The sequence below is a fragment of the Phocoena phocoena genome, chromosome 10 (assembly GCF_963924675.1).
Source record: "Phocoena phocoena chromosome 10, mPhoPho1.1, whole genome shotgun sequence".
NCBI classification, from domain to species: Eukaryota; Metazoa; Chordata; class Mammalia; order Artiodactyla; family Phocoenidae; genus Phocoena; species Phocoena phocoena.
Genome location: NC_089228.1, coordinates 69,375,799 through 69,389,588, shown reverse-complemented (window position 1 = coordinate 69,389,588; position 13,790 = coordinate 69,375,799). Strand labels below are relative to the sequence as shown.

At 39.8% G+C, this 13,790-nt stretch overlaps 1 protein-coding gene across 1 annotated transcript in view; it reads right to left on the bottom strand.

Moving 5' to 3' along the window:
* DNAH8 (dynein axonemal heavy chain 8) overlaps positions 1–13,790 on the bottom strand; it is a 322,160-nt gene that overhangs the window by 138,640 nt on the left and 169,730 nt on the right. Inside the window, exons 55-57 of the mRNA XM_065885438.1 lie at positions 13,415–13,537; positions 8,720–8,933; positions 3,647–3,756 (exon numbers count right to left, since the gene is read on the bottom strand). Of these exons, the coding sequence (XP_065741510.1) occupies positions 3,647–3,756; positions 8,720–8,933; positions 13,415–13,537 (447 nt within the window). The remainder of the gene's footprint in view (positions 1–3,646; positions 3,757–8,719; positions 8,934–13,414; positions 13,538–13,790) is intronic.

Sequence of the window (13,790 nt, the reverse complement as noted above, 5' to 3'; positions counted from 1 at the left end):
ATTTGGATTTCCACAAATACATTCGTGTATCATGATCTAGATTTCACTTATGGATCCAAACTCAGTCAACATGCTTTCATGTATCTGTATATCTGCAATAAATGGGCAGGCAATTCTGACATACTGCTATAATTACTTGGTGGTTTTTGTGAGTTTTGCTTGTTTGTTTGAACACTAATTTACTTATTTCTACCCACTTCTAGAATCCAAATAGGCAAAGCTATAACATGACACAGTCCACATTCTTATAAAGAGAGGTACCAGTTAAGGGATAAATTTCAGGTGTTAGGTGTGGGAAGTACTGCTGGCCAAGTGTAAAGATTGTAGTTGATACCATCAGCATCATTTTTTTTTTTTTTTTTTTTTTTTTGCAGTACGCGGGCCTCTCACTGCTGTGGCCTCGCACAGACTCCGGACGCGCAGGCTCAGCTGCCATGGCTCACGGGCCCAGCTACTCCGCGGCATGTGGGATCTTCCCAGACCAGGGCACGAACCCGTGTCCCCTGCATTGGCAGGCGGACTCTCAACCACTGTGCCACCAGGGAAGCCCCATCAGCATCATTTTTGAAAGTGAAACAATGATAACTCTGGAGATACAAAGCAGACTGCCTACATGACTAATTCAGGAAAGCAAATGCTTTCTTTAGTACCTATTCATGGAATATGTCCTTTCCATATGGAAAAAGTACCCTATTGAGTTTGTAGAGTAATTTCTATAGGCTAATTCACAGTGCAAGTTAAAACAGCAGGTAGCAAGAGGAGATATAGAATAAAGAGAAGTGTTATGTTAACAATCACCTTTCAATTTCCCTCTTTGCTCTCAGTTCCATTCCAAGCTAAAATGTTCGTTCTACTCACCAAAATGTAAAGCATGCACTTATATTACAAATATGAAAAAATAAAGGGATAAGGCTATGTGAATATTGCTTTTTTTTTCTTTCCTGTAAAAGACTGCAGCTAAGATGGCAGCCGTTGGCAACTGAAGCAATTATTCAGTAGAATTAAATAAAGTCCTTTCTTTCCCTTTTCTTCTCATTTATTAACCTGCTTCTTTCCTTATCTTCCAACATTTCCTTTTAACTTTTGTCAGCTTCTTTCTTTTCTCACCTGCTTCTGCTTTAAAGTTATGTAAAGTAATATAAAGTGATATACAAGGCATGAGTGGATTAAAGGAGTGCTTTGTGAAAATGAGAAATTTGAAGAAAAGATACAAAGAAGGCTGCTTATTTGGGGTTGGGGAGAGGAGGAAGATTCATTCATTTTTTGAGTGAATGACTATTTTTGAGCACCTCCCACTACCCTTACAAAGATACCATGGTAAATAGCACAGCTAAATCTGCTGCCATCAGGAACCTTCTATTCGAGTGGGAGAGCCTGACAATAAATAAGAAACAAATATACTGAAAAACAGATAGGCAAATCACAATGATAAAAGTCATGGTTAGAAGAAATGACGTAGAGTCAGGAGACAGATAATGCCTGTGATGGGGTGGTGGACAGTTATTTTAGGGAGAATGATCCCAGAAACCCTCTCTGAAGGTAAAAATAATGAGAAAAGAGTCAAACAAAGTATAATGGCCCAGAGGCATGAAAAACTTGGGGTGTTCAAGGCACAGTGAGAAGGGCAGCATGGCTGGAGCAAAATGATGGAAGGGAAGAGGAGTAAGCAGGGGCCGACTCAGGGTGAGTTTCACAGGCCAGAGCTAGGCATTGTGTTTCACTGCAAGTGTAACTGGGAATCTACTGGTGGTTTTAAGAAGGAATGATGATCTCGGATGTGCTGTTTAAAAAGCATTTTAGGACTGTGTAAAGAACAGATTCTAGGAGGGCAAGAAAAGAGCAAGGAGACTGGTTAGGAAGTCGCTGCGTGGTCGAGAGGGCAGGCGATGGACCAGGCAGGGTGATCGCAGTGAGATGGCAATAAGCGCTCAGCTTCCATATATATTTTGAAAGCCTGGTTACTGAGACTTGCTGATGGATTGGATGTAGGGAATAAGAGAGACAAATCAAGGACGGAGCCCTGTATTTTAGCCTGAGAGGCAGGATAATTGATACAAAATTCTGAGGCAGGATCATACTTAAGAACTTGTTAACTTTGAGACGGTTATTAGACATCGAAGCGGTGGTGTCTACTAAGCTTTTGGAAACAAGTCGGGGGACTTCCCAGACTTGGGTCCAGTGGTTAAGACTCTGCGTTTCCAATGCAGGGGGCGCAGGCTCAATCCCTGGTCAGGGAACTAAGATCCCACATACTGTGCAGTGAGGCTAAAAAATTTTTAAAAAAGAAAGAAACAAGTCTGGAGCCGGGCAAAGAGGCCTGGGATGGAAGTGCTGACTTTGAACTCATCAGCACAGAGATGGTGTTTAAAGCCATGAAGCTGGATGAGGCTACCTGAGTACGAATGGAGGTAGAGATGAGGTCCCAACATGGAGATCAAGTGCACTCCAGTATTTAGAGGAGGGGAAAGAGTGGGGACTTAGAAAAGGTAGCCAGTGAGGTAGGAAGAAAACCAAGAGCAAGAGGCCCTTCTGAAGACAAGTGAAGAAGTGTTTAGAAGGATCATTTACGTCAAATGCTGCTAAAGCGTCAAGTCAGAGGAAGAAGAAACCAACCCTTGAATCTGGCAAGACTGAGGAATTTGGTGACCTTGATGAGAGCAGTGGAAATGAAAACTTGTACAAAACGGGTTAAAGAGGTAAAGAAATGTGAGGAAGTGAGGCTGATAAACATTCATAAAACAAAAGAAGCTTTCATGGAAAGATACCAGGAAGGCCAAAGCTTTCCAGAAAAATATGAATATGGGCACATTAAATTGAAAAATAGCCCCACTGGAAAATAGATGGACCTTACCACAGAAAATTATCTCAGACACTCAGACCTTCTGAAACTCCATGCTGGAGCTTCCCCAGGACATAAGCTTCTGCCCAGATGGTGTGTAAGTGGCCAAATGAATGTATAGTGAACTATGACAATTAATCCTCATCTCCTTCACCAATTTTTTTAAGCAAATATATCAATCTTGTTGTGTTTTTCTTCAAATCTCAGACCTACCCTTAATTGCTTTTTCATGAGTCTGCCTTCAGACATCTGGTGACAGCCTCAAGGCTTATTGAGTTTTACTTAGGGCATTGACCTCTGTATTAAAATCTAGACTATTTTGTTGAGTACATTCCATCCATTTACTAATTCATGCTCCACCTCAGAGAAATCCACAAGTTGGACTTTAAGTCTTGACTAGCTAAGAATATCTGGAAATCCATGTATTCCCTCAGTCAGTGAACATCTGAGTATCTGACACAGTTTGGCTGTTGGCAGCAGGTAGGGAAGACAGACATACAAAGAGTTACAAATCAGAGTAACAAGTGGAAAAGCAGTGTTCTCATTTCAGCAAAACTCTACTTTATCCTGGATGCCGTGTCTGGTTTACAGTAATATCTCATATATATGGAAAGCATCATTCAGTCAGAATATTTGCTCCCTGGAAGGAAAAGGTGTCATAAATCTACTTCAGCACCTAATTTGTCTTTTCCAGAAAAACACTACTACCCATGATGTGATGATAACTTCATGAGCCATGAGGTGAGAACTAGGCTGAATAATTGTTGACATTTTTTTTCTGATTATTGACAACAGATGATTCTGTACCTTAGTCCACTGCCACAGCACTCTGCTCGCTGAAACCAAATTCACAATCATCTCACATATTTCGGGTTTGAACTTTCTGCAAGGATCAAAATACCCACAGCCAATAACTCCTGAAAAATAAACAAGATTGAAGGTATGAGCTTCCTATAAGATCACAAGGTACATGTTTATCCCAGTGAATAAATCATTACAAGATGACTAAGCTAGGTGATGTGAAGAATTTCTCTCAAGGAATCAGCTAAGACTGGCAGTCAGCAGTGGGGCTAGCAAAGCTTAGTATGCAGCGATAAGCATTTTATATGTATTAACTCCTTTAATCCTCCCAACATCCTATAAGAAAGAATCTGAGGTAGATATTATTATTCTTCCCGTTTTCTTATTTATATTTTTATTGAAGTATAGTCGACATATAATATTTTGGTGTTTTCAGGTGTACAACACAGTGATTCAAATTTAAAACATCACACTGGTCAGAATGGCTATCATCAAAAAGTCTACAAATAATAAATGCTGGAGAGGGTGTGGAGGAAAAGGAACCCTCCTACACTGTCGGTGGGAATGTAAATTGGTGCAGCCACTGTAGTGAACAGTACAGAGGTTCCTTAAAAAACTGAAAATAGGGCTTCCCTGGTGGCGCAGTGGTTGAGAGTCTGCCTGCCGATGCAGGGGACACGGGTTCGAGCCCTGGTCTGGGAAGATCCCACGTGCCGCAGAGCAACTGGACCTGTGAGCCACAATTACTGAGCCTGTGCGTCTGGAGCCTGTGCTCCGCAGCAAGAGAGGCCGCGACAGTGAGAGGCCAGCGCACCGCGATGAAGAGTGGCCCCCGCTTGCCACAACTAGAGAAAGCCCTCACACAGAAACGAAGACCCAACACAGCCATAAATAAATAAATAAAAATAAAAAAAAAAAATAAAAAAAAAAAAACTGAAAATAGATTTACCATATGATCCATCAATCCCACTCCTGTGCATTTATCCAGGGAAAACCACAATTCGAAAAGATACATGCACCCCAATGTTCATAGCAGCACTATTTATAATAGCCAAGACATGGAAGCAATCTAAGTGTCTACTGACAGATGAATGGACAAAGAAGATGTGGTACGTATATACAATGGAATATTACTCAGCCATCAAAAAGAATGAAATAATGCCATTTGCAGCAACATGGATGGAACTAGAGATCACCATACTAAGTGAAGTAAGCCAGGCAAAGACAAATAGCATATGATATTGCTTATATGGGAATCTAAAAAACATGATACAAATGAACTTATGTACAAAACAGAAATAGAGCCACAGAAACAGAAAACAAACTTAAGGTTACCAGGGGGGAAATGGTGGGGAGGGATAAATTGGGAGACTTGTATTGACATATACACACTATTATATATAAAATAGATAACTAATAAGGACCTACTGTATAGCATAGGGAACTATACCCAACATTTTGTAATAACCTAAAAAGGAAAAGAAACAGAAAAAAATAGCTATATATGTATGTATAACTGAAGCACTTTGCTGTACACCTGAAACTAACACAACATTGCAAATCAACTATACCTCAATTAGAGAAATGATCACCACAGTAAGTCTAGTAGCCATTTGTCACTATACAAAATTATTACTATATTATTGACTATATTCCTAATTCTGTATATTATATCCCTATGACTTATTTATTTTATAATTGGAAGTTTATACCTCTGAATCCCCTTCACCTATTTCACTCAATTTTCCCATTCTCCTCCCCTCTGGCAACCACCAGTTTTTTCTCTGTATCTATGAGTCTGTGTCTGTTTTGTTTTGTTTGTTCATTTGTTTTGTTTTCCCGATTCCATGTATAAGTGAGACCACAGGTATTTGTCTTTCTGTCTGACATGACTTGCCATGTGTGACAACACAGATGGACCTGAAGGTTATTATTATTCCCATTTTAATATGAGTTTAGTAACTTGCCCAAGGTCACCCACCTTGTGTGTGGGTGAATCTGAGGTTTGAACCGAGGAAACCTGGCTCTGGAACCTGTAAAACAGCCCTCAGTCTGAAGAGTAGAAGAGCTGGAGAAGAACTTAGAGACTACATCCTCATCTTACAGATAAGGAGACCAGGCACAGACAAGTAAAGCAAACTGTTCAAGTTCACACAGATTGGTTGTTGACAAAAGTGAAATCAGGACCCCCATATCTCCTGACCTGCAGTCAGCCAACACACTGGCCTGGGTGGTGACGTAATGGTTCCTAGGAAACACCCAACACAGTGACAATCTGACATAATCACCCTCAGGAACTACGGTGTTATAGACTGTTCCTGAAGTCCCAAAATGTGTTTGGTGTTAGACTGCAAAAACAGATTTAACTCTATTTCGTCCCTGTGAGACTCTATGTTGAGCAGTATGTTCAGTTCTGAGCATGGTATTTTCAGAGGAAAATGAATACGAATATCTGCTCAGAGACGCATAGCAGGTTTATGAAGGGTGGGTCAGCTAAAGAAACTGGGCTTCATTCACATAGACCAAAGAAGAGCAGCCTTGAGGGAACGTGAAATTATCCAAAGTCATGGTTGGTTGTGCTAGATGCCTGTAAGGCCTTTTTGCTTCCTGAAATCCTATGATTCTAGACCTCCAGCTTCCTGCGGCACAAATGTGTTATATATGAAGCATGGGATGTGGAATCAGAAAACAGAATCAGCATCACACGTTTGCCATGCACTAGCTATATGGCCTTAATTGGGCAGTTATCTTACTTCTCTGAGCCTCGGTTTCTGGTTTGTTTCCATATCTCATTTTCAATATTAATCATATCAAAGAGTGTATAAAAGTTTAACAAATAATCAAACACTCACGTACAGCCACTAGACTGAGGAATACAAGATTGTCTGAGTACATTAGAAGCCTCTTTTGTCCAATCCCTCCTCCCTCCAGAGGTAGACAGGGCGCTGACTTGGTGAGAATCAGTAACTCGCTTTTCCAAAAAAAAGCTTTGGCACTTACGTTCTTGAACTTTAACCTTTTCCTTTTAACTTTAGTTTTTGAAATTTAATTTAATGGAATCATGTTATATGCTCCTCTGTGATGCTTTTTCTCTCTTAACATTGTATTTCTGGGCTTCATCCACGCTGAAGCATGTAGCTGTGTTCGTTTCACATTCACTGCTCTAGAGCACTACACGGTACGCCCACGCCACAATGTATTTATCCGACTTTACTGTCAATACATAATTGGGTTACTTCAAGGTTTTTGCTGTCAGGAACACTGTTCTATGAACATTCTTGTGTAAGTCTTTTGGTGCACATGTGAAAAATCAACTACAGATGGGTTAAGGACTCAAATACGAAAGGCAAAACTATATAACGTTTGGAAGGAAACATAGGCAAATACCTGTAGGACCTCTGGATAGGAAGGGACTTCTTAAATGAGACTCATAAAGCACAACCATAAAGGAAAAAAATGGTGAACTGGTATATACTTGGAAGTGGAGTGGCGGTGGGTGTGCACATGTTCTACTACCAGTAATAATGTCCAGTCATTATGAAGGGCTCGTAGCAATTTATTCTCCCACCAGCAGGGCAGAGAGTCTCAGTTGCTTTACATTTTCACCAGTGCCTGATTTTTTTGTCAGAATTTTTCATTTTTGCAAATCTAGTGGTTATAAAATGGTTTTTTTCCTGGTGTTTTAAATTTCCATATTCCTGAATTCTAATGTTTATCATCTTTACCTTTGTTTATTAGCCATATGGTTTCCTCTTCTTAAAGTGCCTGGCTTTTGGTCCATGTTTATATTAGGATGTTTGCTTTTTACCTGATTGATTCTTTGGATTTCTTAAAGTATTCAGATTACTGAGTTTTTTGCTTTGTTACATGTGTTGAAATTTTTTTCTTCCACTTTGCAACTTGTCTTTTTTCTACTCTTTTAATGTTGCTTTTTAAAAATATATTTATTTTATTTATCTTTGTCTGCATTGGGTCCTCATTGCTGTGCGCAGGCCTTCTCTAGTTGTGGCAAGTGGGGGCCACACTTCGCCATGGTGTGCGGGCCTCTCATCACAGTGGCCTCTCTTGTTGCGGAGCACAGGCTCCAGGCACGCAGGCCTCAGCAGTCATGGCATGTGGGCTCGGTAGTTGTGGCTTGCAGGCTCTAGAGCGCAGGCTCAGTAGTTGTGGCACACGGGCTTAGTTGCTCTGCAGCATGTGGGATCTTCCCGGACCAGGGCTCAAACCCATGTCCCCTGCATTGGCAGGTGGATTCCCCAACCACTGCACCAGCAGGGAAGCCCTAATGTTGCTTTTTAACTGAACAAAAGCTCTTAATTTTAATCTAGTCAAATTTATCATTTTCTTCCTTTACAGTCTATGCTTTCTGAGTCTCATTTGAGAGGTTCTTTCCTACCCAGAGATCATTCTGATATTTTCCCATATTTTCTTCCACTGCTTTACAGCTTTGCCTTCCATATTTAAATCTTTAATCCTTCTGTATTGATTTTATGCTTGGTGTGAGGTAGGGGTCCAGTTTCAATTACTTTCACATAAGAATTACTAAATATCCCGGTACCATTTCTTGGAAGTCTGCCTTTCTCTTCTGATCTACAGTACTTGCTATGTCAAATAATTAATGATCACATATGCATGGGTCAGTTTCTCTTATATGTCTTCATGTACATAATTTTAATGGAATGGTTTATGTGAGCCTAAATTTGGTGTCAAAATATCATTTTCATTAACATAGCAAAGTGCTACATTTGACTTAGTATATTATGTTGTTAACCTCTGATCAATGGGCTATCATTCATTAGCCCAAATTTCTCTGATTAATCGTGCCAAGAAAACCACAACACAAAGGTTTACTTACCTCTAAAGCCAACCTTCAACAAGGCTATTTCTAAATATCCCTGAGTCTTACAATAGGCTATAAACATGAGTCTGCTTAGTATTTAGTCCCTGGTATTTAGCTCTCCATTTCGGATATTTAATCCCTACTTCTGACAGGGCCTTTTTATCTCTTAAATAAGGTTTTGCATGATTTATGTCCATTATGTAACGCAATAAAAAATTAAACACCAAGAACAGTCATACCAAAAATTTTGTCTATTGAAGCATTTGAAGGCAATGTGCAATTAAACACCGTAAACTGTCTTTTCAAACGTTGTGGAATATCATTTCGACCGCCCCCAGGGTGAATCATTGCCGCTATGAGCTGTACGTCAACAATAGTAGTGAAATCTCCAGGCTTATCCAAGCTGTACATTCCTTCCATTTCCATCATTTGTCGCACAATCTCGTTAGTTATCTGGAATTTTATATAGTAACATTTTAGTAACACATCACTATCATTTCCTCCAAAGCTCCTATAAAATAGTACAGATGAGATCAGAAGAAAACGCTCAACTTTTATCAATGAAGTGTTTGTGAATGTTGCCTTCGAGGCAATTTGACTTAAATGGTACCACCCATAAACCCTAAACTGTAAGTTGAAGATGTCTGGTGCAAATCCAATGCGCTCTTTACCACGCTGATAAATCTAGATAGGAGAGTTACAGAATATTTGGTACAATTACAGGAGTTCTCAGAGTTACAAGTTTTACTATAGTTTTATATCTTTCACACTCCACATTCAACTGTTTAAAATACCTTAAATCAGAAAATGGGATAGTTTTACTCCTGAATGTTTTGGTATTGGATTTTACATCCTTATCTTTCTTCTCTGTAGCCTCTACCACTGCTAACATTCCCTCCATATTGAAATTTTTTCCTCTCTTGGTTTTAGAGACTCAGTTCTTTCCAGGCTCATCTGGAGACCTTGGATCACTTCCCAAGCCATTCTTTCTCCATTCATCCCTCAAATGTAACTCTTCTACAGGGTTCCATCCTCGGCTCTTTTCTATTTCAGGGGATGCCATCTCAACCCTAAATCCTAAAGAATCTCAACTCTGTAACTCTAGCTTCAGATTCTCTTCTAAACTCCACACCTGTATATCCAAATTCCTACTGGGCATCTTTGAGTGGAAGACACACAAGCCCCTGTAATATGACACTCTTTCATTCAAGAAGCATTTAATCAATCACTACTCTGTGTCTGGCTCTGTTGTAACATAGGCAAAAATCCCCGTCTTCATGGAGCATACGTTCCTGTGATGGGAGACAAAAGATACACGTGCATGCCTGTATGTACGTATGTGTGTAAATAAAATGGTATAAGTCCTTTGGAGAAAATAAAGCAGAGAAAGGAAAGTCATTGCAGGTGCAATGACTAAGTGGTAGTTGACTTCTCAACAGCAACAAGGAAAGCAGAAGATAGGAATCATATATTTAAAGTGATGAAAGAAAATAACTGCCAACCTACATTTTTCTATCCAGCAACGTCTTTCAAATAAAGGGGATGAAATAAAGACTTCTGCAGACCAAACAAACAAACAAAAAAACTAAGTTTGTCACTAAAAGATTTTCTCCTAAGGAAGTTCTAAGAATGAATAAAGAGTAAAAAAAGTGGTAAATAAGTGTGTAATGCAAACAAAGAATGAATATATAAAAGAGTAAAAAATAATGCCTCACGGGAGTTCACTTTAAAAATAGATATAGATGACCAAAAAGCACATGAAAAGATGCTCAACATCACTGATTATTCGAGAAATGCAAATCAAAACTACAATGAGGTATCACCTCACACTGGTCAGAATGGCCATCCTCAAAAAAAATCTCCAAACAATAAATGCTGGAGAGGGTGTGGAGAAAAGGAGAACCCTCCTACACTGTTGGTGGGAATGTAAATTGGTACAGCCACTATGGAGAACAGTATGGAGGTTCCTTAAAAAACTAAAAATAGAGCTATTGTATGATCCTGCAACCCCACTCCTGGGCATATATCTGAAGAAAACCATAATTTGAAAAGACACATGCACCCCAGTGTTTACTGCAGCACTATTTACAATAGCCAGGACATGGAAGCAACCTAAATGCCCATCAGCAGAGGAATGGATAAAGAAGAATGTGGTTACATATATACAATGGAATATTACTCAGCCATAAAAGAGAACAAAATGATGCCATTTGCAGTAACACAGATGGACCGACAGGTGTCATACTAGGTGAAGTAAGTCAGACAGCGTAAGACAAATATCATGATATCGCTTATATGCAGAATCTAAAAAAATGATACAAATCAACTTATTTACAAAACAGAAATAGAGTCACAGACGTAGAAGGCAAACTTATGGTTACCAGAGGGGAAATGGGGGGAGGGATAAATTGGGAGACTGGGATTGACATATACATACTACTATATAGAAAATAGATAACTAATAAGGACCTACTGTATAGCACAAGGAACTCTACTCAATACTCTGTAATGACCTCTGTGGGATAAGAATGTAAAAAAGAGTGGATATATGTATATGTATAACTGATTCACTTTGCTGTACACCTGAAACTAACACAACATTGTAAATCAACTATAGTCCAATAAAAATTTTTTAAAAATAAACTGGCATAACACAATATAAAGGTGAATGATATAATTTATGCTAATAAAAAATAAAAATAGAGGCATAGACTTAAAATACAAGTCAACAATAAAATTATAAATCAGGAGAAAGATAAAGGAAATTAAAGTGCTCAAAGGTCACTGGATATACAAAATGGGAAAGTAGTGTTAGATTATCTTTCTTTTTGACTACGTATGTAGGATGTACTGTCTAGGGTAACCACTAGAACACAGAAATTGACTGCAGTAAATGGATCATAAGAAAAGGAAAAAGGAACAAAAAAAAATCAGTGTCCTCAGTGGAATAGGAAGAAGGCTGTAGCACTTCATGCTCAGCTGAGGGCAAGGAAATGAAGGTGTCCAAGGTCTGAGAAAAAGACGGTATGAAAGGAACCTGAATGTAAATGTAGGATAGGAATAGACAGGATAAAGATATATAACACAAAACACGCAGTATAATTGCTGGGTAGTATTATGAGCTCAGCTGAGGTCCATAATCATGATTTTAAAGTGATTTTAAGCAGTATTGTGTGTTTTTCTCCAGCCAAGTTTGGCTGCATAGGTGCAGGTGGCTGGTGAGCAAAGAGGCTTAACAAGGATTTAATGTGGTTAAGGCTTTCACAAATGAGTAGAGGGTGCATGCTACCGTGATTATAATAATGGATTATGGAATTTTAGCTGGAAAGGAAGGAAGTGAGGAAATGAGAAGAAATGAAGGAGAATTTAATGATGGTAGGAACAATGGCTGGTAGCTCCATCTGTAGTCTGGGTAGTAGAGGGAATGAGCTACAGAATGTGGACATGGTGATCAGAGAATAAAACGCTTGAAATTGAGATAATGAACAGGTCACAGTTACTGATAATGACAAGGTGTAGGGTACGACTGCATGAATGAGTAATTTCAGACGGAGTGGAAGACATGATCATTGGAGGAGTTGAGGTCAAGGAACTAAGAGGTCAAGATCATGTACGTAGACATTTTTTGGCATCACTGAGAATTATGACAAGCAGGAATGGCTGCATAATCTGTGAGGCTCAGGACAAAATGAAAATTCAAGTGTCTTTCTTCAAAAATCATTATTAGAAATTTCAAGACAGTGACAGCAGAGCATTAAACCACGTGCAAGCTCCTCTGAAGTGCGAATCCCTCTGCAACGACACACTGTGCACACCATGAAGCTGGCCCCGGAGAGTGGGACAGCCCTGGAGAGAGTAACAGTCATCTGGGGACTGAAATCTTCGGGGAGGGATGGGTGTGACCCAAGGGTCCAAGATGACTGCAACAACATGTGGGTGTGAGGTCAGAGTGATAGGTTTTCAGGGAAGAGGGCAATGAGAATGGAGAAGGACATCTCCCTCACCTGCAGGTGAGAAGTCTGCAGGGAAAGCAGCATCCTGGGTTTCCATTAGAGCAAGAAGGTGAGGGAAAAGCTCAGAGAAGAAGCTGAATTTACAGGGGATTTTGTGGATGAACCATGGCTGCCAAGGGCACACAGAAAGTTTTCAGGAGTGGGGAAAGTAGGAGATGGGGCCAGACAAGGGCCAAGCAGGACTGATGGGGTTTAGTGTCAGGATGAGCACGGACAGACCTGGGAGTCCTGACATCCTGGTGATGGCTGAGGTGAACCAGGAAAAAGGGTGGAAGGGATGTGACGGGTCCTGGTGGGCTCTAGATTGATGGTGTTGATGAGGCAGTAGACGGTGGTGGGAGGACGTGTTGGGGATCCCACCAGGAACAGGCAGAACCCTGGCAGCAACTGTGAGGTCCTCTAAGGGGAGTGAGTCTGGGGATGACAGACGATCACAAGTAGGACAGTGGTGCATGGCAGAGTTTTGGGTTTTTTTAAAAATTGTTTTCTGGGAACTCCCTGGTGGTCCAGTGGTTAGGACTCTGTGCTTCTACTGCAGGGGCACGGGTTCAATCCCTGGTGAGGAAGCTAAGATCCCGCATACTGTGCGGCGCAGCCAAAAAGAAAAAAAAGTGTTTTCTAAACATCAGGTACTCCTGGGAGAGAGTATATAGAGTGGGAAATAAGAGAACAAAGATAAAACCCTGGGGAAAGGAAGAAGGAAGCCAGAAAGCACATTGAAATCAAGCAGCCAGAGAGGCAGAGGGAGTGTTGGGGGGAAGCATATAGGGATTTCAAGAAGGAAGAATGTCATCTATAACCAAGAAGCCAAAAAAGACTGAGAATTGTTACTAGGCTTAATAAAGTGACAGTTATTGATCTTTTCATATGTCACTAAGAATACCGATTAAATATCATTTACATGAGATATTTTAGTCCTACCTGATCTCCCCATTCATTAATCATGGGCATATTAATATCATCAATAAATATAGTCATTTTTCTGCCTCCAGGCGGCCCATATGTGCTTCCCATCCTCTTATCCACATAGCTTTCAATTGTTCTCTAGAGAAAAGGAAATAGTCTGTCTTATGCATTACATTTCAATCCATTTCTAAAAATGATGAACATGCTTTTCAGAGTAGAATATAATTGACTTATTTATTTAATATATGTAAATATTGTTATTAAAATAAATATTGCAAACTTTAAAAAATAAGTTGTTGGAATATTAATCATTAATTTATATTAAAAGACATTCCAATGTTCAGCTTCAGCTTCAATATTAGGCCAAAACATGCTATTTGGATTTGGCCTC